General features: G+C 47.4%; 2 protein-coding genes across 3 annotated transcripts; both read right to left on the reverse strand.

The window, feature by feature from the left end:
• Nucleotides 1-615: 615 nt before the first annotated feature.
• On the reverse strand, nt 616-23,299 carry Jwa (PRA1 family protein Jwa). 2 transcript variants are annotated; one of them, XM_077631499.1, is made up of 6 exons: nt 23,084-23,299; nt 22,545-22,690; nt 22,392-22,463; nt 21,760-21,895; nt 3,946-4,025; nt 616-1,043 (listed from the first exon to the last, which is right to left on the reverse strand). In XM_077631499.1, the coding sequence occupies exons 1-6, from the start codon at nt 23,263-23,265 to the stop codon at nt 1,018-1,020; spliced, it is 642 nt and encodes a 213-aa protein (XP_077487625.1). In that variant the 5' UTR covers nt 23,266-23,299; the 3' UTR covers nt 616-1,017. The 2 variants fall into 2 exon arrangements, with proteins under 2 accessions (XP_077487625.1, XP_077487626.1); XM_077631500.1 differs by lacking the exon at nt 3,946-4,025.
• LOC144098684 (uncharacterized) lies at nt 7,333-12,751 on the reverse strand. Its single transcript, XM_077631498.1, has one exon. It carries the CDS (start codon nt 9,912-9,914, stop codon nt 9,168-9,170), a length of 747 nt encoding a protein of 248 aa, XP_077487624.1. The 5' UTR covers nt 9,915-12,751; the 3' UTR covers nt 7,333-9,167.
• Nucleotides 23,300-24,167: the final 868 nt, after the last annotated feature.

Raw genomic sequence — 24,167 nt, forward strand, 5'->3', positions numbered from 1 at the left:
TTCGAAGCTTGTAAAGCTGTTCTCACGAATACAGTGAGGCCGGCTACATTTTAGAGCCCTGCTCGATAGAATGGTAGGGCCATTTCGTGCCTATAGAAGAAAGGATCGTTTTTCGAAAGCATGAAATAAAGATGGGCGTCGCGAAGCTATACGATGCTCCTGGGAGGTGCTGTCTGGTGCTGTAACTTTTTTCTCACGCTCAGGAATGTTTTACTAAAGGATATCATAGCAGAATTTTAGTTGCGGGAATAGCTTCGGATGATGAAGAAAATAATTGGGCAGACTTTTTTTACGTTTTATTTGGATTGAACGTCCCAAACCAACTCGGGCTATGAGGGACGTCGTAGTGAAGGGGCCAGGAAGTTTCGCCGACCTGGGGTTATTTAACGTGCACTGGCATCGCACAGTACACGGGCCCCTAGAATTTCGCCTCCATCGAAATTCGACCGCCGCGGCCGGGATCGAGCCCGCATCTTTCGGGTCAGCAGCCGGGCACCATAACCACTCAGCCACCGCAGCGGCTGTACCAGTGATTGCGTAATATTATGCATAAAAGGGGGTGAAGAGGCGTTTCATGTTTTAATGACCTGGGCTTCTCAGAAATCACACTAGAAGTCCCAAAAAGAAGCAGTTTTATTCACTCGTGCATGTCAAACAAGAAGTGTTGCTATGCTTTTAGTATAAATTAATAATGTACACACAGTATATGCCGACCGCATTTTTTTTTTCGATGTTCGCGAAGCGAGCGGCTCAGCACAGATCAGGTGAGCGACATGCGGTCGAGATTCAGTCGTGCAAGAGACCGAACAGCGAAAAGTAAGGACGGTGCGAAAGCTCTGCAAAAAGGACTTGCGCTGAGCTGGTTCCAGCTGCTCTCCGAAGTACCGGTGGGTTGAGAGACGGTGCCAGTCCAGCTTCGATTTTTGCAGTCTTTTATAAATGCATGCTGACGCAAGAACGACGGAAGACACTCTGCCGGGACCACACGGTCGTCGGTCGATCGCCATGGCACCCCCATCACCGGTTTCTGTTAATCTTCATACCTTGGCAAGAAAGTAAAGACAGCGCATGTCATTATTAAGCGTTGTATTTGAAAAAATGTAGCTTTAGAATTAAAGTTTGAGATGCCCTTTTTCCCCGAAACGGATCACTTCAGGTAGAGTGTACTAGAACTTCTAGTACACTCGATTTCAGGCATGCATGGCTCCAACCTATAGAGTTTCTCAATATTACCTAGAGGGAAAGCAGGTGGCGCTGCACTTCATCCACCATGGAGAAGCGCAGGAATGCCGGGAAGATGAGGTTGTATATTTGGCTCGGCTATTGCTGAGCATGAAATCTGGATTCAACCGTAACAATACGACTCTTCAAAGCAAATTTCGAAGGACACCAGCTTAACACTTGAGTTAAATTTGTTGAAGTGGAAAGCGCCGTTTCAACATAATTTCGTCTGCACGCAGAAGACAGCATCGCGATGCACAGGGCCGCAGCTGCCTGTTCAGAAGAAGAATCCGCGTAGCCAAGCCAAGCAAGAAACCTCGTCTTCCTGGCATTCCCGCGTTGAATGAAGTGCTCTGTAATAAACCTGCCTAGACGGTGGCGCCACCTTTCCCTCTAGATAACATTGAGTAAGGCTCCTACTAAAGCTTACCTAGGTGCATTAGCTCCCACCTACTACGAAGCACTTCCGTAGGATAGTGCACTATACGGGTATAGGCTTTACAATGTCGTCGTATAGGAGAATGAGGGCTGCTTGGGAACCTGCCGAACTTTCGGCTTTCGATGCTAAAGTGAATGAAACTCCTAAATGAAATGAATGAATGGCTCCCAGATTGTCCGAACTGGTCTTCCTGCAAAAGCTCGTCTGCTTCATGCGCAAAGACGCGAGCGCAGGATTTATTTTTGCAGAAAATACTACACGAAGAAATGTTGCTGGTATTCATTGGAGTACAACCCGTATTTCTCGTCTCCAATCTGTAAGTGTTAGGGCTTTTCAAGGAATACTTATCTTGAAAGGACACCTCCATTTTAATATTTATCCTCAGTAAAAATCGATTCTATGGCTTTCTTCTGCTATTCTGACGTTTGTCCGGCAGCAAAGGAAACTACATTTAAAAATTTCCCTGCCACTCGATATAAACTGCCAACGTCTGCACCGAAATGGACCCCGTGATCGGCGTTTTCAAAGTCAATGGCGGTGTAACCTATCCTCCGGGATCCATGCAGAAACGCTGCGTCGACGCACGGCAATTTAGTTGCGAAATCAGCCGACGATGGCGACACCTGTATCGGACGTTTTAACCTTTTCTATGGCTTACAACAGTTCAGTTTTCAGTGAAACGTCGCTAGATTGCGGTAATCTATTGATACAGGCTAAGCTCAATTTCTCCTCAGTGCCCCTTTAAAGGCAGGGATTAAACAGCGCAGATACGGCACATATCCGCACAGTATAGCAGAACACTACATGACTATACCTCTTTGCCCCGTACATAAATCAGCGCACGTACCAAAATACAGGGCTAAGAACAGCAAGACGGGCTGTGGGCGGGCTATATACCTGCCTGGGACGAGCAGGCAATAATTAAATTTCTCTGCTGACAACGCAACGACTGATTAACCCGAGCAAATGTCCGGCGCAGGCCGTGCCTAGTTGTTATCGCTAAGTAATACATCAATCCGTTCGTGCGAGCAAAATTCCGCAGTAAAAAGAATGATAATAGCTCATGTGAGGTGTCCCAAACTCATGACGTCACTTCACGTGCAGCTAGCTTGCGGTGCGCATGCCAAGAGCCGCGGCGCGCGCGAATATTTAGTTGCAGTGTGCAGGCGTTACTAAGCAGTGCGTGAAAAAAGACAAAAAAGGGTAAAAAAAAAGGAGGGGGGAAGGGTAACGAAGCGGCCCTGACACAAGCTTCACTTGCACAAAAATCTTGTAAAAGAGAGAAAGGAAGAAGGGAGAGAAAACAAAGACAGCAAGCTTGACCAGCCTCGCACTTTTCACAAAGGCTGTTGGTCCGGGATAGTTGACTGGTGAAAACACTCGCGACCTCATAGTTACAGGCGAAGGGGCGCTCCACTTTAATTTTTTTTAAACGACACGCACTCACGCGTCCAATCCAATGCAAGCTCTAAAATTGTTCCACGCAAGCCTCACAATTAAAAAACAAACGCGCTTTTGTCGTCGACCGAAGTATATAAGTGAGCACGAAATTGTGTATTGATTACTGCTGGGATGTACATATTCAGCGCAATCACCGTCATTTCGCCGCTAAATTTAATCCGAGCATTTTATTCTATACACCAACAAGCGCAGCGAGACGTCGAAATCGTTAACGACTCCTGAAAAAATACGGAGTTCCGCTGATATTTTTTTTTCTTATCTTCGACAGAGAGTCGACGTTGTAATCGAGAGACAGACGGTCCGACTCCCAACTCGACCACTATGTCTTCTCCGCCTTATTATCGATGATCGGTGACGGGCCGTGCATGGGCGAAGCTCGACAAAGCATTGGCTGTAACCTGGCTTAAAACACTCAAACGCATTTCAGTGTGTTAAAACATTAGCTTCCTTCTTTCACTGCCTGTCCGATCACAGAGCGGTCGCAGCTGCTCAAGAAAAAAAAAACGTTAAGTCTGCTGGAGCAAAAGCCAAGCATATATCTGACTATAATTAAGTGCGGCAAAAGTGAAGTTGGTCGACGGCCGACACTCATGTCACGCGTACGCTCATGTCAGGCGTACACTCAAGTCAGGGGTATACGCGCATGTTACGCGTAAAGACACCACCACTGTACCTGATCAGAAGATCGCAACAACGTCCCAGCGTCCATGCACGCATGCCTGCTTAAGTGTCTTTTCTGTCTTTTTTTTTTAACACCCGGGCTAAATACAGCGCGGAGAGGTATAAAGAAAGCTCGGTAAATGGTGCACGAAGCAGAAACGTACGTTGTCCGATTTGGGTGAGCTTCTCTTCCAGCTTGTCTGCCAGATCGCTGCGGGCCTGAACAACCGTAGCGCCAGTGTGACTGCAAGGGGGGAGGGTCGGTGCGATGGGAGGCCGACGGTTAGTGCACGCTGTGCAAATGTCACGTGCACGGCATGGATAGTCGCAAAAGCAAAGCCATATAGGGTGCAGGCACGTAGAGGTACCCGAAGGAGTTTTCGGATGACACAGAAGCCACGAAAAATCTTGAGCTTTCTCGTTACCTCGAGGCGTGGCCCGAGCCATTCAGAGGCGGTTTGCGTAAGCGCAGAGCGCAGCCTTTAGTTCGTGCCCGTATAAAAATGCTATATAGACAGTCTATAGACTTCTTATAGACTGCATTGCCTTCCTATAGATAATTGTTTTCGTCTATCCACAGTCTATAGACTGTCTACAGACAAAAAGTCTACTAAAAGTGTATGGCCATAAATCTATAGATTGTCGATAGATTATCTATAGGATTTGTATCGCCTAAAGACTGTTCTCTAGGATTTGTCTACAGTCTATATACTTTATAGACAGAAGTCTATTGACAGTCTATAGGCTGTCTAAAGAAATTTTTTGTAAGGGCCATGGCTGCATAAGTACGCTGCTTAAACAAGCCTTTTTCGTGACTTCCGTGATCCAAAAAGTTGCGCGGGCGCCCGTACAAGCTCACTCTGTCAGTCATCAAAGACTGTGAAGCGCTGTGAAAGCCAAGTCTGGCCTCAGCCAATAGGAGACCGAATTCGCAAAGGGGTACTATATACTTCGCGATTGGCTCTCGCCTTAGAAGTATCGTGCAAATAGTTACCGTGATTGGTAAGTGAATACAGTCTTGGCCGAATCGCGGTTTTGTGAATTTGGACCGATTTGAAACCGCCAGACTTAGCTTTCACAATGCTGCAGCAAGGTTTTAGCGAGATTAAATGCGTCAATAGTGTGGTTCGCTTTGGCTACGCGAACCTGGCCCTGAATCGGCTGTACACAATGAAGAGTCGTGTAGTAACACGATAGTTCGCACAGCTGGTCGCGTTATATGGTACTGCCGGAATGGCGCAGCGGTTCATATGAAACATAAGTAATTCTGCAAGAGTTTATATTGGCTATTCGAAAAGTTTAGATTAGTTTATAGGGGATTAAGGTCCCAAAGCAACTCAGGCTATGAGAGACGCTGTAGTGAAGGGCTCCGGAAATTTCGACCACCTGGGGTTCTTTAACGTCCACTGACATCGCACAGTATAGGGGCCTCTAGAATTTCGCCTCCATCAAAATTCGACCGCCGCGGCCGGGATCGAACCCGCGTCTTTCGGGCCGGCAGCCGAGCGCCATAACCACTCAGCCACTGCGGCGGCTTATTAGTAAAGTTCAACTCAATAGAAGATTCGACCGTCCGTCCTTGGTATCGCTCTACACTGGAAGTAAGCAGATGTGTGCGTCACTTACACGCTTTGGCACGAAATATTAGCAGCGCTCCACGACTTCTCAGTACCAGGAATCAATTCATTTGGTCATCCACAGGTGACGCGACAATTTGTAGACCTCCAAAGGCAATCATCGTGCCGCATTTCGAAATATGGGACCTATAGGAAGTTTTACAACTAGTGCGAAGAATGAGATCTATGGGACATGCCGTTTCATTCACCACGGCAGAAGTGCCTTGCGTTGGACAGCAATATTGTGTTGTGGTGCCAGGTTAAGCTGCCTTTCACCAACAATAACGTTAAGCACCAGCGTGCATGGAAAGGATAGATGAACGATGTAATCAAGCGCACTTGTGCATTCACTGTAAAAACGCAAAAATAAAGAGCTGCAAGAGTTCGCGCTTTTATTTATTTATGCCACCAATGCCAGCAGCGCGGCGCGCAGCCAAAGCGGACACCCCGGTGCATACCTGCTTGTGAGAGCTGCATCAGCTGTGACGTTAGCATACAGTCAGATGCCAAGCGTTAGTGGCTTGCACGCGTCAGTGAATTCACTAGTGCTCGCTCTCACACCAGCCAAAGTGAGCAGCGGCGCGATTTCTCGGGACGTAAATGATTGTCACAACCGGACAGGTCAGATACCAGGACGGCCCATGTCTTACGTGATACGCCGGGCGTTACAGGATTTAGAAGCCGCTAATATCTTTTTAAAAGCTTCAGTCACGGGGCGCGATCTAAAAGAGCCGAGTCAGAGCGCAAGAAGCAGCGGCCATCATATGGCCGAACTGCGCAGGAGGGCCATTTGGTGCAACCTGGGCTTTCAACTGCTATACACTTTACGACGCGTGTAAGCAAGCCCTTTCTGTGCTGAAGCCCCAATTACTCTCTCATTCACTAACCCCCCCCCCCCCCCCGCCCCCTCTTTTCCTCACTCACTCACGACTAAAATTTACGCGCAGGTGGCCCTGCACATCAAAATGATTTTTAGTAGAAGTGAATGTCCAGACACAATGGACACCCTGCACAAACGCGTACACCGTACATGACGTGTACAGAGAAATTGCATCTCACCTCTTTCATTTCATTTCTCCATTCTGCCTGCTATCCTTTATTTCCGCTGCCCCAGCTCAGGTGCTTCAGTATCGATGGCAGATGCCGGGGCTAGCAGAAATCTTTTCCTTTACTTTTTATTATTTTAATAAAAACCACTTACTACTACAGCGCCGTTTGCCTTTACATACAGTTTCAGACAGCAGAACCACAGCTGTAATTCTTCCTTAAATGTACCGGCAAACGTGACCGTGACGTTCACACCGAGGACTTAACGCAGCATAGCCTCTGACATCAGCGCCCAAAATTCGGTGTCAACGCACGAATTTAGTTGCGAAATAGGCCGGTAATTGCGACACAAGTATTTCTTTCTTTTTCTTTTCTAGCCTATAAAACGCACCGTTTTCGTCTATTTGTCCCTAGAAAGGCACAGTCTATCAATACAGGCAAACTGCAATGACCCTTAACTTTAGACCATGGCATGTACGGCCCACCTAACATGTTAACGCGTTCATTTCGGCTAAAATGGACCAGTAAAGTTTTCTTGGCGTAACAGTCGCTCAGCCTGCAAAAAAAAAAAAAAAGGCACCGTGCAGGATAGAGGAATCATTCGGTTTACCAGCCTCATATATTATTTTCAGCCTTTTTGCAAAACTAATCCGCTTTGGAGCAGTTTAGTCCAAGTGTGTTAGGCCTGAAGTGGTCACTTTAGACTACACTTAACCAGAACATAGTTCCACTCCCTTTTCCTTCTTTGACGACAGTTACCAAAACTTTAACCTTAGGGTGGAGTTAACTAAACAGTCATGGTTGTTTTCACAATACACAAAGCGATAAAACACGGAATATGCATTTCGATACGCGAAGTGAATCGGGTCAAACGCTGATGTTGCATACGCATTGGAAGTTTTTATTGCCTCCCGGGGAAACTACTCCAAAAATGCAGATAACAGACTGACAGCCATCATCTTGCTGGCAGTGCTCACCATGGCATGCGCCAAGCAACAAAAAAAAAAACAGAAGTAAAAGCAGCAGACTTGTCAAGAATTGTCTAATTCGACAACGACTTAGTGGACAAATAGTTTTGTAATCTCATTTAGTTCTAAACGAACGCAAACACAGCAAGGTGTTTTCGTTCGTATAACACCGTTACCAGGTGCTAAGAAATTTCGCGGTCAAGCAAGCAGGATCTCGATTAAATAAAGGAACACAAACACTTCTTTAAAACGCAACCAACCTTATGCTGCGAGGTCGGGGCTATCATACTTGGATAGAAGACGCTTTTAGACTACAATACTAACCTTGTTGGCAAGGCTAGTCTTTGACCTTATTCACTCACAAAACTTCGCAAATTTAATTCGTGATCGCCTAGCAGTCGTAGACCAATAAATCGCGAGATGTGTGCCGTAGTCCGTAAACTGATCTGAAGCACGAAAATGACTGAATCCCGCCTTTAATCGCAAACTAAAAGCGCCGCCAACAGACACTAACAATTATAATACCAAATTAGACACTGAGTATCATATTAGTTGCTGCGGAAATATTTTCAACCTCGAAACTCGCTTAGACGATGCTACAGAATAAGCTCTGCACGAACATCGCGTTGAGTATTCAGTCATAACTCGCAGCGACGCAGCGAGAAAGGAAGCCGCTGAACGACACCAGCTCTTAGCACACGGCTGAACTACGTAGAGAATCTGACCACATGAGAATCTGACCACAAGAGCGCATGGGCAAAATACGAAATGTGCTTGAGTCTCATACACACAGAACCACCCTTAGAACCTTGAGCACCACAGAGAGTTTAAAAACGCTTCCTTGTATCGACCTAAACTTAGCGGCAATAGGGAGTCAATATAAATGCTTTGTTCACATTAAGAAATGCTAGATGGGCGCTGTTTCCACAGCATGATGTGTAGAACGGTGCCGGTTATAGTTCTTTAACTCGCAAAATTATATTCCAATTAAAACAGTGGGTGAAATGTAAGCCACCCAGGTCTTCAGACATTTCGCCTCACACTTGTAGCAGAACACATGATATAGCAGATGAGTGAGAATGTGACAAGAATCTCGCAAGCGTTTACGCATATACCGGAAAATTAATTCTCCGCATAATCGTGTACGGAGAAAATAATCATGTGGCAGCGACGGATTTCCTCGTGTTGTGCGCTCCGCGTTCCTCTCGCAGTAAATTTCAGGTGCAAGGCTATACGTAAGGAAATCCCACCAATTGTACCCAGAATCGCGCAAATGCAGTCCTGCTATTGGTGTTTACGGCCTGTATATACGCACAGTTCGCAGAATTTATAAAGCATAGTAGTCTGGCCTATAAGACGCGATTCTTGTGCCACGGTGCACGGCGCGGCGCATCTGTACTCCCACTACGCACTATCACATCGGATCGACGCAAAGAGTCTACAGAGCGCAGCATTTAGTTCGCAAGGATGACCCACTGCTGCACACAAGGCACCAGGCAACGAACAACACGAAAATGTGGCCCCGCACAGCGCGGCCATGATGTGTGCGTCCCTCGGTCTCGAGTCTACGGCCAACGGTCGTCCCCATGTTGCAAGGCTAAATGCGTCGCTCACAAGACTCTTACGCCAACGATCCCGCTATCACAATCTCAGAAGCGGCCGCCGACGGAGGCATCGTCCGCCAACCTCACCGTTCCTCCCAGCTCGACCAGCACGCACGGCAGTCAGCACGTTGCACTAAGTTATACCGGGCTGTCAGTTCCAGGAGCGAGCTGTGAGGACGCCGCCCCCGCCGGAGAGGCCCGTGGGCCCCAGCACGGTCTGTAGCTCTACGATGTAGTTGATGGCCATCTTGAGCGTCTTGATCTTGGACAGGCGGCGACTGCCGTTTTGCAGGCGCGGCGGTATGGCGCTGCGCAGTCGGTCCAGGGCCGAGTTGAGCCGGTGCATGCGACGCCGTTCCTGGTGGTTCGCCAGAGACCTGCGCCGCTCCAGTTCAGCCTGGGACAGGGCCCGCTTGCGGGCGCTGCTGCCGCTGGACGAGCGTCGCGCCAGCGTTGACGACGAGGCGGCGACGAGAGCGGTGGAGGTCGCGTCCTCGTCCCCCTCCGCTGGAGACCGGCCGCCGGTGGGAGTCGCCGAAGAGTAGCCGGCGTCCAAGCAGTCGGGGCAGCCGCCAAAGGCGCAGTCGTAGGTCGCTGCAGCGGCGTTGTAGAGGAACGACGAAGGCGGTGCGTCGACGTAGCTCCGGTCGTAGACGGAGTACGAAGGCGTGCGACGCTGGTGTTCCGAGAGGACAGAGCAGGGCGGTGCCAGGTCGTCGAGAGGATAAAAGGGGGCCGTTGCGGCGACGTCGGCATACGACGGCCGGTGCATCAGCACTGCCGCTGCCGCCGACGTGTAGCAGCGCTCGTATGCGGCCCCAGCAGAGGTGGACGGCTGGTGGTGAGGCTGGTAAGCTGCGGATGCATCCAGAGGCGCGACTTCAGCGTCGGCGAACATGGGACCGACTAGGCTTCTTTCTAGTGCGATCTCCAGGACAGCGTCCGACCAAGTGACTCGACGCGGCCACGCACTCTCCACGGAACATCCGCTGCTGGCCCAAGAACCGAACTCGGCATCGCCGACTCTCCGCTCTTTTCGATTTCACTTTCTCCTTTTTTCTTCCTTGCCCTGTTCGGCGATGAGGAGCGTCTGCGGCCGCAGGCTGCAACCACAGCGGTAACAACAACAACACCGCCCGAAGGCACTCTGAACTTTGTCCCGCTATGCAAAGGAGCTCTCCTCGGGAAGAGGAGGAGGGGGAGGGCAAAGGAAGAAGCGGTCCACGTCGCCTCGGCGTACGAACCGTGGCCACGCAGAGGCTGGTGCGAAGGGCGAGAAGACACGCACGCTGGCCGGAGGCGCTCTCGTGTTTACTTTGCACGGTGTTGTGCGCGAGAGAGTGAGTTTGGTGGTGCTGGCTCTAATTATAAAGTCTACGCTGTCGGGAAGAAAAAGCATCCAGCGAGAGACGGCGGAGGCGGGCTTATTGGACGAACGTGCCTGGCCGGCCAACGGCGGCGGACGAGCTTCTCTCGCTTCTTCTGCTGCGCCGACGCCAGCGTGGCGTGGCGCGAGCAAGGGGAAAAAAAAGAACAGCAAAAAGAACGGGCGGAAAGAGGAGTGGGGGGAAGAAGGGCTCCCCAAAAGCTTCGTGTTGCTTCCAACGCCTCGGTTGCAGCAGACGGACTCTGAAGAGAGCACGTTTGGCAAAACATCGCACGCGCGGCAGCTTCTTTAGTTATATACGAAGGCCCCGCCAACCGATCAGAAGATGCATAAAAAAAAGAATAAGGCAGGAAGAACGGGGTGGACGGAGGGGCGGCCGTAGAAGAGCACAGACGCCAGCCGCCCCCTCAACCCCTTTCGTCGGTTCTTTTCGATTCCTTCAAAAGCTTTTATCTCTTTGTCAGGACGGGGCGCAGACAGTGGAAGACTAATAAGGGTAAGAGTGAGCGAGAGAATGCAATGTCTTCAACACCAGCGAATAATTGAAGACGCGTGCGGCTCCGTCCAAAAAGGTCGATCACCACACCGACTGGCGGCTGACTACAAAGAGCGTAATCAAAAAGTGAAAAAAAAAAATTATCCGCATTCTCCAACACGCTGACGGAGACGCTGACCCAAGGAGAGTGTGAGAGTGAGAGGAAAAAAAGGGTGGGGAGGGGAAGTGTTTTACCTGTCTTACGAGCGGCATTCATCCTGCTTAGTAAAACTGAAAACCCGCCCCTCTACCGCTCTTCCTCCGCGTAAACTTCCGGTGAGCGCGGTTTATCAGTTGACGCGCGTGTCCCATTGTCTCTTACTCCCTTTCCGGGGTCCCTCAGAGTCACTCGCGGCCAGATGTCGCCCGCGGCAAAGCTTCCAGTTTCCCTACACCTGTAACCACGCAGCACCGCGACTTGCAAGAAGAAAGGGAAAGACCCGAACGGGGCGAGAAAGGCATATCCCGCTCCGTCCACACATGGTTACGTTTCAGAAAGAGCATCGCGCGCGCGTCGCCCACCCATACCGCGTTCCCGGAGGTTGTTGCCCCGTCCAATTAGGCGACACCGTCGCCACCTTGGTCGTTTACTCGGCACCTCAAGCTGTATGCCGGCTGGCGTGCACAGCACAGACACCGAAGCAAAGAAGCTAAATGGAAGGCTCGTTTTCGCGACAAGCAGCACACATGTTTTCGGACGCCAAACACTGAAGATGCGTTTTTTTTTTTTCAACGCTCCAGGTTGCGTGCTGCCCGATCCGTCTGTATACCTGCTCCCGGCGTCAACATATGGGACGACCGAAAAGCGGAGGAACGCAGAGCTCGTCCGCCGATATCCACGACACATGTGGCGCTCCCTCTATATACCTTACCAGCCCAAGGGTGTCGGAAAGCTCGAAAAGGCGATAGCGTTTACCCGAGGCTCGGCCCCAGACGGCGCAAAACTGCCAGGAAAACGTGCGCGTTGATTGTCAAGGGTTTCGAGATGCGCTTACGAATGAATACCTGGGAGGTCTCGCCTCCTCTTAGCTGAGCGTTGTTAAGATGCGCTGTCGACGCGTAGGAAGACAGACGCTGCCGATAGCGAACCATCTGGATGTCGGAAGAAGCGCAACGCGCACGTTGTAGCACTGTTTGTAGGTGGCTCTTTTCTCCCCTGGCCCACAAGGTCGCGATAGCACTGCAAAGGCGGCCGGTTTGAAGAATACCGGTTCACGAGTTCCAACTCGCAGTGGAAGCACCGCCACCCGGATTTACACAGGTGAAAAAAAAAAATGAAGACGTAAGCTGGCCTTCTGTGTGCTCAAAATTAGACACAAACAGAAGCGGCCCGGCAATGTTCGGCAGAGAAGTGCACCCCGACGAAAAAGGAAAGAAAAAAATGCGTTCTGAAACTTCGCCGTTATATTACTGAGCTGTTTTCTGCTATAAGAAAAAAAAAATGAAATATTAGGCGCAGTACGCCACTGTCCACTGTTACAAGTTTTTTTTTTTAAAGCGAAAAAGATTAATTTTTTAGGAACGAGGAACTGCTGTGTGCCGCAAGCATCTAATGGCAAAGCGGATTCCGCCACCAACGCTACCCCCTACAACTAAAGGGAGAATATAAGCCCTGAGGAAACTGATGCAAATAAGTATGTTACATCTGCAAACGTCGCTGAAAATATATGCAAGTTCGCGTCGTTGCTGTTGTGCAGGTTACACCGGGCCATGTGTCGGCGCTGTCAGATTAACATATAAAGCACCAGTTGAAATCACTAGCTGTTGCACCTTCCATCACATCTATATTTATATTTTTTTGGTGTATGTGGATGCGCTTACGTGCCACGAAATCAACAGCGCCCTTTCCGTTGAAAGAACACATAACGAAAAACGTTTCTCGGAACGGAAGCGCGGACCGCCGGCCTTCTCGAACGGCCGAAGCTATGTGCCTCTGCCTTATTATTTATTTATTTCATAATACTGCAGGCCACTGCTTGGCCCAAGCAGGAGTGAACATATAATGTTACATAACCAAAAGAATAAAGTTATTCAATATTAGCAGCACACGGAAACCAAAAGAATAAACTTATAAAATGTTAGCAGCGCACGGATACCAAAAGAATAAACCAAACGAACAAACTTATACAATATCAGCAGCACACGTATACAAAACATACATATAATCAATATTAGCAGGTAAATAGACGATTTAACGCATCAGAAAAATTTTGCGAGGAAAAAACATTCCGGTAACGAATTCCAATCTTGCACTGTTCTAGGGAAAAAACTGTATTTAAAACTGTTAGTTTTGGCGAGAAGGGGAGTAAGTGAATGTTCAAGAACGTTCCGAGTCCTTCTCACTTGGTTTTTGGGGAAAGGAAATGGCGCAGTATCTGTCTCATATATTGTTGGACACCTGAACCGCGTCGTAAGGGAAGGGATAAGGGAGGGAGTGAAAGAAGAAAGGAAGAGAGAGGTGCCGTAGTGGAGGGCTCCGGAATAATTTCGACCACCTGGGGATCTTTAACGTGCACTGACATCGCACAGCACACGGGCGCCTTAGCGTTTTTCCTCCATAAAAACGCAGCCGCCGCGGTCGGGTTCTAACCCGGGCCTCTGCCTTGTCCTTGGATTATGATCCACGACCGGCAACGTTCGAACAAAGGCACCAAAGCGATTCCTTTGTGGGAGTGTGCTAGCTGTGTTCAATAGGCACCACTGGCCATCGAGCACCGTCGAGGAGAGTCATGATGCGTTTTGATTCCGCTTTGAGTTTTTATGGAGGCAAATAGCTAAGGCGCCCGTGTGCCGTGCGATGTCAGTGCACGTTAAAGATCCCCCGGTGGTCGAAATTATTCCGAAGCCCTTCACTACGGCACCTCTTCTTCCTTTCTTATCTCACTCCCTCCTTTATCCCTTCCATTACGGCGCGGTTCAGGTGTCCAACGATACATGAGACAGATACCGCGCGATTCCCTTTCCCCAAAAACCAATTATTATTATTATTGCACCTGGTGTCCTACCTCTATAGCCGACCACCGGGTGGCAGGACGGTACTAAATGAGACCCGCCATGCCGATGATAGCCCTAAACCACTGTTACGTCAAAGGAGAACCTTATCAACCATGCACGATCCGGCACAGCGATTAAACAAGTTGATTCACGCGAAGACAGCAAACTTCGAACGGCGTTAGAGATCTTTAGCGTACCGTGTGTCGTGTTATCGTTAAATGAGTACCGAGGGTCCGAGTGCGCATGCCGCAGCACGCACAGTAGACACGCGCCCGAAAAGACGTTTAGCAAATATCCCAATCCCGCACCGTACACCGGGAGTCGTATATCAACCGCACAGACGCCGCTGCGTTGACGCTGGCATGAGTAATCTAAACCTACGTGGCGCGAAAAAAAAAATGGACGGCCGTTTTGTTGTTTTTGTTTTGGCTCTGTAAAATGAATAGCAACACAGAAAAAAAAAGGTAGCGTAGAAAGAAAACAATTACTGGAGCGTGGGAGTCTACCCGCTGGTACTTGCGCGGTAGACGAGACCCGACCGGGGCTAAAACGTCAAGGCAAACAGGATCATATATTTTAGTTTATCGTGGTAATGGTAAGCTATTTGTTTTCCTGGCTTTATTTCAGCCGGACCATTTGTCGGGAATTTTGTATACTTCTCGCACCACCAAACTTCCTACTCGGCCTTGTTTCGAGTTTTGAGCATGCTTGTTCACTTGCAAAGACATCTGTCGGCAATCTCGGTGTAGCACAAGCATTGCCGTCCGCGGCCGAGTCAACGTCGACTGTCTGAGCGCATGTACTCGTTCTGAAAATTTTCAAATGAATACACAATGCGATAACTAAAGCAAGTGAATGTAGTGAGCAGTTATGACACTGTTCAAGTTGTATGTCACTTGATCAAGTGTGTCTATGAGTCTCTGCTGAAGCGCACATGGTACGGGATCAGTCGTTGCCTTACAAAAATTTCTTAGTCTATAGACTGACCATACACTTCTGTCTATAAAGTCTATAAACTCACTATGGACAAACCCTAGAGAGCAGTCTATAGGCAATACAAATCCTATATACAGTCTATAGACAATCTACATATTTATGGCCATACACTTTTATTAGACTTTTGCCTATAGACATTCTATAGTCTATGAACAGACATTTGTTAGGCTGGGGCAACCTAAAAAGGATGAAAAATAATAAACTATGAATAGAGGAAAATAAACATCTATAGGAAGGTAATAGTGTCTATAAGAAGTCTATAGACCATTTATAACCCATTTTTGTAAGGGTTGGACAAGCCGTCGCGCTGCACTCGACATCGCCGGCTTTTTCATGCAATATGCACATGACATTACACGGAGCTGTAGAACCTTCGGTCTGAGAATGGGTCAGAGTTTATAAGAAACATGGCCAATGAAGCAAGTGAGCGGACATCAAGAGCGGATTTCTACTCGAATGAAGGCATAGTTAGCCGTCGGCCATTTGTTGTCACGGTAAAAAGTGGTCGCCTCCGGTAAATAAACCGTACATGTGCAGTCGAGTTCCTGGTACTCCATTAACGGTAATACGGTACACGGTATGCTAAATGTCTCTACTCTCACCACTCGTCTTCGGTACTCTGGTTTCCCGGAAATAAGGTACATTTACCCGTACCACATATCGGCGTTCGAGCTCCTCCAAAAGTCCACTGGGCTACCCTTCAACAAAAGATGCTCTCACAGTCTTCTACACTACCCTCTTTATTTTCTCCTTAAGTCCAAGGTTGCAAATAACTTTTTATCGCGCTCTGAACAACTTTCGAGGCATAGGCAGCCAATGAACATCTTCTGTCATAACTGCATGTCATTGCTCATAGAGTGGGAAAGTCGAAGGTTGCTTGCTGTTCACGGTAGTACTTTAGCAGTACGCTGTTTTCGGTGAAATCTGCTCATTTGACGTTACTGAGAGGTACCAGAGCGGCCACTACAGACACTCCTCGTCACTGTTAAGCCGTTTTTACCTCAACGCGGGCGCTCAGACTTTTGCTCGTCTTACTGGTGGCCGGTGTCGATTTAACTCTTTCCTTGCCACGGGAAAACAGGCAATTTTAGGGTGGCGCTCACAATAATAATAATAATAATTGGTTTTGGGGGGGAAAGGAAATGGCGCAGTATCTGTCTCATATATGGTCCCACACCTGAACCGCGCCGTAAGGGAAGGGATAAAGGAGGGAGTGAAAGAAGAAAGGAAGAGAGAGGTGCCGTAGTGGAGGGCTCCGGAATAATTTCCACCACCTGGGGATCTTTAAGGTGCGCTGACATCGCACAGCCCTTAGAGTTTTTCCTCCATAAAAACGCAGCCGCCGCGGTCGGGTTACAAAAAATTTATTCACCCATAAATTTAGGAATTTCGCTTCATTGCAACACATCATAGTGTAGCTAATAGAGCTCTATTTTAAATGAAAAAGAAAAATAAACAAGATGTGACGTGCTTACGAAGAAAACAATCTTTGATTGGCAAAATTTGAGACTCGGAAAAAAATATTGAATATATTGTCAGTAAATGGAATAAAAAATCTATAATATACGTATTTTGGGTTAATATGTCAGAAATGACTATTGAAACTGAAAGAACACTTCGCGCTGAACTTTCCGATCAATAAAAAATCAATCAGCGCTTTTGGCTACTCTGCAGTGAAGTGCCAAGATAGACCCAGGCCCGCCTTGAAGACAAAGCTCTATCTGCTACACTTCTGGTGGCACATAGCCGTTCAGAACGTGCCCAGTACTCTTTAAGAGAGGCTTGCAATGAGACGAATCTGCTCAACAATGCGAAAGCGAAAGTTACAGTTGGCCATCTGTCGATAGTCCGGGTTGGACGGAGCAGTCACCTCTGTCGGAACTAAACCAGGCGAATGAACGTCATCTTTTCGCACGAAGCTGTCGCTTGAGTCTACAAAGTCAAATGTCGATGCTGCGAAATCGTGAATGCCGCCGTTGCTGAGCAAAGGCGGTGCGAGAGGACACCGTGTTCGCCGCAATTGCTCCGCGTTAGCAGGTTTCGCGGGAAGTTAAAAATACTGTGTCGTATGGCTGACAAAAAAAAAAGAAAAAGAACCCGAAACTGAGGTAGAGTCGTTTTGCAACATACTGAATGACGTTGTTTAGAAGCGGCCCGTATCGCGTAGAATCGGCCCTTTCGCGCCATCATTCAAACTGAACGATCTAAATAGACGCGGCAAGGAAAAAGTTAAAAATAATGTATCGCGGGTCTATCGCTGACATTGTACTATCAGCACCTAAAGTTTTCGGGTACTTGATTCCCCCCAACTCACACACACACATACAGAAGTCCGAACTGCCGCGCCACCTGTGCAAGCAGCCTGGAATCAAGTCTGCATATGCATGCACCATGCAGCACACGCCTGAGTTCCACTCTGTTCTCACAGAATGCGCAGCAATTAATATTTACTGCCGATCTGACACTTCGTGGCAATATACCGATTGCGCGTGTGCACTGAATGGGTTGCCCGAGGCGGCCCAGTCACGGTTCTGTGGCAAAGCACGAACTGCAGGATGGCGTACAAAACAGCAAAAAAAGAAAAGAAAACCTAACGAGGCTGATTTAATAACATGCTCAGCGTGTACAGGGTGCCATAGCAACTGTAAGCAGGTATTTCCATTAAAGTACACACAGAACACGAGTGCTGGTACACAAAATAACATAAGAGCACAAGCTCAACAAAACGCGCCGTAGTTCGGAGGTTGCTCACACATCAACCATTTGAGTGAACACAGAAAAATATTAAAATGAGCCGCAACGAGTGTTAAAACAGCTTGCATAAAAAGAAGCCCAGCAATGAGCCTATGAGAATCAAGAAAGCATTTTTAAGATCTGAATTTTAGGCACCGCAGTAAGCTGAACGCAATCATGTGAAAGCTTCACAAATCAGCGCTTTCGGCTTAAGACTCGGCCGAAGAAAATGAACTATCAGATTTGTACAGAACCCACTAAAGATTTGAGTGACATCTGCTAGCCCTTCACAACATTCCGAACTGCCAAAACTGCAAGACATGCTGTATCAGAACATAAACCTGTGAAAATGATTGAGATCTTACTTCGAAGAACAGAACTAGATCATGAACATACGCAGCTCAAGTCGTTCACAAAACTGCTGAGTGGAAGGCCCATTCACACTTGCCCAAAAATCCGGCGAGCGAAGCGGATTCGGCCGCTTTTGACGCCGACCGGGGCGGAAAGCGGCGCGGCAAGGAAGCCGATCGGTCCAGACTGATTTCCGCCGCCGGAAAAATTCCGCGGCGACAAACAGAAGTGATAAATTTGCTTTATTTTTTATTTAGAGTGACGATTCTGCCACTTCTAGGCTTAAGAGGTGCGTCGGTTTGTTGACAGTAATGGTTAACCGTCCTGACAACCAGATAGTGCCACTAGGCTAAGTTTATCTTGCGTCTCTGCTATCGAGACCAGCTGTGAGCAAAGTGGCGCAGGCAAAGAGGGACCCTGAGATGTTGCATCACGAGGGCTGCCACTTTGGGCCGCCGAAGAGCGTGGCCATGCGCCTGCATGTTCACCTTAAGTGTGGTCGACCCTGTACATGCACAACATAAAGATTAAATATTGTGTCCTCTTTAAGCGCTTCAAAATGTTCAAATGCTAGCTAGAAATCGGTCTTGACCCTAACTGCAAAGATCTGCGAAGTTGTGCATAAAAAGAGTAAAACTTGTGCTCCTCGAATGTTGTATATTTGTATTTATTATTCACCATATTATTTCCGTATTCAATCTTCTAGTTTTCATGCTCTTCTGCTAAACTTTATTTCTAGACGTGGCCTATTTTGTTTAGAGTTTAGATAATTCAGTGGCTTCACGAAGAGCGCATCTGCACGTTACTAAGTGTATCATAAAAGAAATGGGGGGTGGAAGGTGCCTGAGGGAGGGGGGGGGGGGGGGGGGGAACAGACTGATCCTCTCATTTGCAATACTGCCAAACTGGTTCCTATAGACACATCTAGCGCATCACTGTGCGCCATCCCACACAATTCTTGCGTAACAGCGTCTTGGATATATTTTCCCCAGGACTCAGAAAAACTGCGTCACAGTGAGCTCTGTTATTTTGATTTTTTACAGGCGACAACACGCATATGCTACAAATGAAGTGGCTTAAAGACTGTGCTTTTGTGCGAGCAGTTAACGTGTGAGCGAGCGTATGTGACCGCAAGTCACGTGGGTCAAAGGTAGCTAAAGAGAAACAGCAGCGAAAATGAGTGCACTCTCAGAGTTCTCGAATCGAGATTTAAATTGAAGGAGGGGAATGCTGCAGCTGAGGTACAAGTACAAAATCTCAGGTATGTTGAAGGCATTGCAAGGATACTTGGAGGGGAGTCGAAGTGCAGCTGCATTCAAATTCTGTGGATTAGGGGCACCCGAAGAGCTGTGGCAGGGCACACGAAGTTTTGAAAGGTCGGTCATCACCTGCCCAGTCTAGTGAGTGGCAATGCTAAATCCGTTTTTGTTTTGTTTGTTTTCAAACGCGCTTACAGTACATGCTGTAAAGTACTTCTATAGCGACACCATGTGACCTCTTTTTCCCCCGTGTCTTCATGCGCAGAGGCACGTGCAATGTCCCGCAGCATCTTACCTCCCGTTTTCGTTCATTCCGTCCTTACTCAGCGGATTCCAGTTATCACGTATTACCAACAAGACTTGTTTCTCACAGTGTTGACATTTGTTCTCACAACGCTGGAGACCAACGGTTCATTCAGGCAGTGAGATTTAGCACAGCGTGATCTGCTACCGCGGTCAGGTTCCGCAAGGCACAAACTGTGCACGCGCAGAAAGAAAGGTGAGGTGCGGGCGCATAACTGCCACCGCACAGGCCCAGCTTGGCCCCTGAGTAAGTGGATTACTGTAGTGGATAGCAGATAGCCCTGTGCTAAATCTCTCCAGGTAAACCTTGCATAAAGCAATGTCTAGATAGCAATTCGCCGATGTAGCTTTGGTACTCTGGTGAAGCAAGCTGGGCATGAAATTTTTCATCAAGACTTATTTTCACTTAACCCCCAGAAAATTTATCAAAGCTAAAAAATTCATCAGTGGATCTAGAACGTCAAGCACACGGAGAGGGGAAACAAAGTACAATTAACCTAACGATAGTGCATCTTTGTGCTAGCATCCTGCCCACCAATTATTTCCGACTCCTGTTTTATCCCGCAGCCCATTTTCAACAATTAAAAAAACAAAACATGGACAAGTCACTGACATGTTTTCCTCCTTTGCTCGCTCACTGGCATTCGGCTCCACTTTGCGCCCGCGACATTCCTTTTAGTGGATTCCATTTGAACCACTCAACTGACTTGCGGCCTTGGCGTCAATAAGCACACTCGTTCTGTTACGGTCGCTCTCAAATGGCCTGTGCTTCATCACAAACCTTGAACCCCAAAGAATAAAGAGTGCGCAACACCAAAAAAATAAATATGAAAGACATAGAACTGTATTGGTTCGCGACAATGTATAATGAGCGCATAGTCACAGGAACAAAGTAGTAATAACACCAAATGCTTGGAGTTCAGACAAAAAAAAAAAGAAAAGAAATAGTCAAAACTTCTTGGTGAACTACACGATGCCTTGAACAACACGTGTTGTAGCCTTGCCAATGCTGCAGCATGAGAGTTTTAATATTTGATAAAAATATGTAATTTATTAGAGCTAAATTGTTAAGTAGGATATTTTTTTATCCGAGCCACCTGAATATTATTTGATAAATAAACTGTTCTCTATTTTTGGAGTGCATGACCTGGATAGATTACTATGCAAGCAACCGGGAACTGCACAAGCTCTGTAATTTGACCCAACATAGGAGTTTTCAACTCCTGAATATGGGAACAGTTAGCCTGCAGCTAGGGATAACACTAGCATTACATGCTTTACTCATGCTACTGGGTAGAACAAAGCATTCACTAACGTTTTACAGTGTTACCATAAATACACAACTTTTACCACACTCAGTTTCACAGTCTACATTATTATTTGTACACAGCATCTACAGCTTCAGCAGATTAAAGGGGGAAATAAATGGAATACACGAGTGCTGCACAGAAAGATTGCAAGTAACAACACCCTGGCTTCAATGCAGAAAAACTAAGTTTTTCTAAATATATAGCTTGAATGCATACATGTGCCCACTGATGTTACCAAAGAGATTAGGTGCAACACCTAAGAGCATTGCATGAACCCGAAAAAAACTTTCGATTCTTGCATCCTTCAAGTAATGACATCTCTGAAGCAACAGAAATAAATTTTTTGTGCAATGAGGGTTACCACCATGCAAAAAGCATTGCAGAGATGAAAAAAATTGAATGCCAAGCACTAATTATTAGCAGCAAGGATGCAACAGCCCCCCCTCTCCCTCTCTCTGCTATATGTGCTTTATTATCACAGTAGAAGTTTGTAATTGTTGCAGCAATGACACGAGTCACAAACTTTATCACAATAAAAGAGTAGCATCATCATATATAACTTGCGCAATACTACACCGCTCCATACCCTCTACGAAAATCAACAAGAGGACACAACGGTGTGTTGACCACTATTCAAAGCACAGCATAAGCACGGTTCATGTTAATCGACTGGAAAAACAAAGCTCAGAGAAGTGTAGCTGCTTTATTTCACAACTGGGGACGCTCGAGAAAAATGTCCCAGCATGAAAATCGCAGCGCTTTAACCAAGAAAAGCAGCAAGACAAGAAGCAGCAGTGCACAGAGGGCAACAGTTCTCAGAGAGATGTCGTAGACTGAGTGTTGAGGATGGTCTGTGCGCATGTGCGATGACTTACGATCCAGCCACCTGCTCCTGTCCCAAAGCGTCGAGAAAGAGTCCCATTGGTGTTGTCTTCAGCCCAATTGTCTCAATCTTGTTTGTCAGTTTATTCTTGATGTTGCGCAGCCTCATTGATGCATGGAGGAACACCACTGGAAACGGGAGGAGCACGATTCACTATAAAACGCACACTTTTTGCAAGGTGTTCACCAACAAAAGGCAGAAGAGACTGTTCATCAAACTGACATGGACTTTGCTCCAGAGTACAAAGTGTCGATGAAACTGCTTATCAACTCATCACGTGGACTTAACCGTAAAACATCACGAGTTATCACTGATATGTTGAGCTGTGTTGACATGCACACATTTCTTCAGAGCACAAAATAGCAAGCCATTACTTTGAAGTCCAATGCGCTGCCTAGTTTAAAGGAAGTAGTGCTTATGAAGGATGCAGTTTCATTAGGAAGTAATTACTAAATAGCATCCACCTGTGCGCGGTCACACGACTACAAAGGAAAGCTACACAGCTTTCTACAGCTTTCTCCAAGCCCAATGCTTTATGGTGCGCAATACGTTTCAGCGATCAAAGTTCGGTGCCACACAAGACCCCCACCCCTCCTCAATATGCGGTTTGATACTCATACTCACACATAATGGGCATGAGGATGCCAAACAAGAACACCACCACAGATCCGAAAAAGTGGACAATGAAGTAGCCGCCTAGAAATGAGACGGCCATCGTTAGGTGGTTTCGGATGAGCAAGCAAAATCGCGGTTCAGCTCGTCTAATTTGACTCATACCCGACAAAATGATCAGGACGCTGATCACCGGGTGATCTCTCTTGAACTGCGTAGCAGCGCTCTTGGAGTTGGTGATGTAATAGAACAAGCCGAACGCTACGGCCACAGCAAGCATCCCGCAGAGCATTTTGGAAGGGTGCAAAATTCTGCGATAGAGAGTGGAAGAAAAATGCAGTACACGCGTTATGGTAACGCCACGTCACGTGTGATCGAAACATGCAAGCTAGCCCGAGTAACCGCAAGGACGCTGACAATCACTTTAAAAACATAGTGTTCAGGCCTCGTTGCAATGTTATGGTTCGTGACAGTTTCTCTTCCCCGTCGTCTTGTCGAATGCGTGCTTAGCTTTTAGCACAACGTATAGAGATAGTCGGGGTAGAGTTTGTAGAACGACCGTTTGCCGTCTGTCATCTCATCCCGCAATCTGGCAGTGAAATCGTGGAGCGCCAATAGGCGATTTCAACGGGATTTAGCCGAGTGCGTGATCGCAGCTGTTCGTGTAGCTAAAATTAGGGTGGTGTCATCCATCCGCGACTCACCCGACGCCGAGAAAGACTAGGATGGCGAGGACAAAGTAGTTGGACTGGTAGTACAGCAGATTGTTGTTGACCCTGTTTCCCCATTTGTCCAAATCCTTGACGTTGGGAAACTGAAAGCGGGCAGATTCGAGAAGGAAATCATCTAAACTCCGAAGAGGAGCAACCTCGACTTCGTTCGCCATTTTGAAGACAAAACACCGCTCGACGCGCCCCCTTCAATATGGCATGGGCTTGTTCCGGTTTCGGTTACCCTGCCCCGCCCCACCCTTATCCGAAACCAGGCCGTGTAAAACAAGAAAAATACAAGGTCTCTGAACACGAGATCTCCATAGAAGTGCAGAGTGAAGGAAAGAGGTGCAAAAAAATGGTTAGAACTTGGGAGCGTGAGCGCGGATCATATTCATAAAGATATAAGACAGTAATGGCGCGACGTGTGAGACGATACAAGAGGACAAACACCAGCGCTGTCTTGTCTCGTCTTCCGTAGCGCTGTTATTTCTAGTTCTTCAAAAATGTACCAACCAGCCCGTATTTACCCTTTTCCGTAACGCGCACGTTTATAAAATAACAGTCCTAAAATTGGAATCTTAGCTGTTCCTATTGGCTTTTCTTGCTGCCTATATAGCCACCTGTAATGTTTTTATTTGTTTTGCAGAGGTTCCAATAATAAGCTTGCAGGTGGATATATTTATTAAAGCGAAAGCTTTACTATAAAACAGGGTAATAAATATAAAATAAATAGGCTATAACTACGCTATGTCGGCGGTTTCGTGCCACCAAAACGTGTCCGCAGCCATTGTGGGGAACTAGACAGAAAAACGTCTAGAAAGTGGTTATAATCGAAGACGGATGATGCGAGGATGCTGCACAAAAAATTTGGTGGCGGTCTGATGAATACTTAATTAATTAGAGCCAAAAATGTGCAAAAAGTGGCTGTGCCCAGGGCAAAAGTGGCGCCAATTTTTAAACGCCGGATGTGTACTAACACGTGACGAAAAATGTGGGCGGTGCAAACACGCAGCGCTAAATTTGAAAGTTTGGAACGAAACGTGGTAGAAATTAGACGAATTGCACAAATTCTCAG

Source organism: Amblyomma americanum, chromosome 7 (assembly GCF_052857255.1).
Source record: "Amblyomma americanum isolate KBUSLIRL-KWMA chromosome 7, ASM5285725v1, whole genome shotgun sequence".
NCBI lineage: Eukaryota > Metazoa > Arthropoda > Arachnida > Ixodida > Ixodidae > Amblyomma > Amblyomma americanum.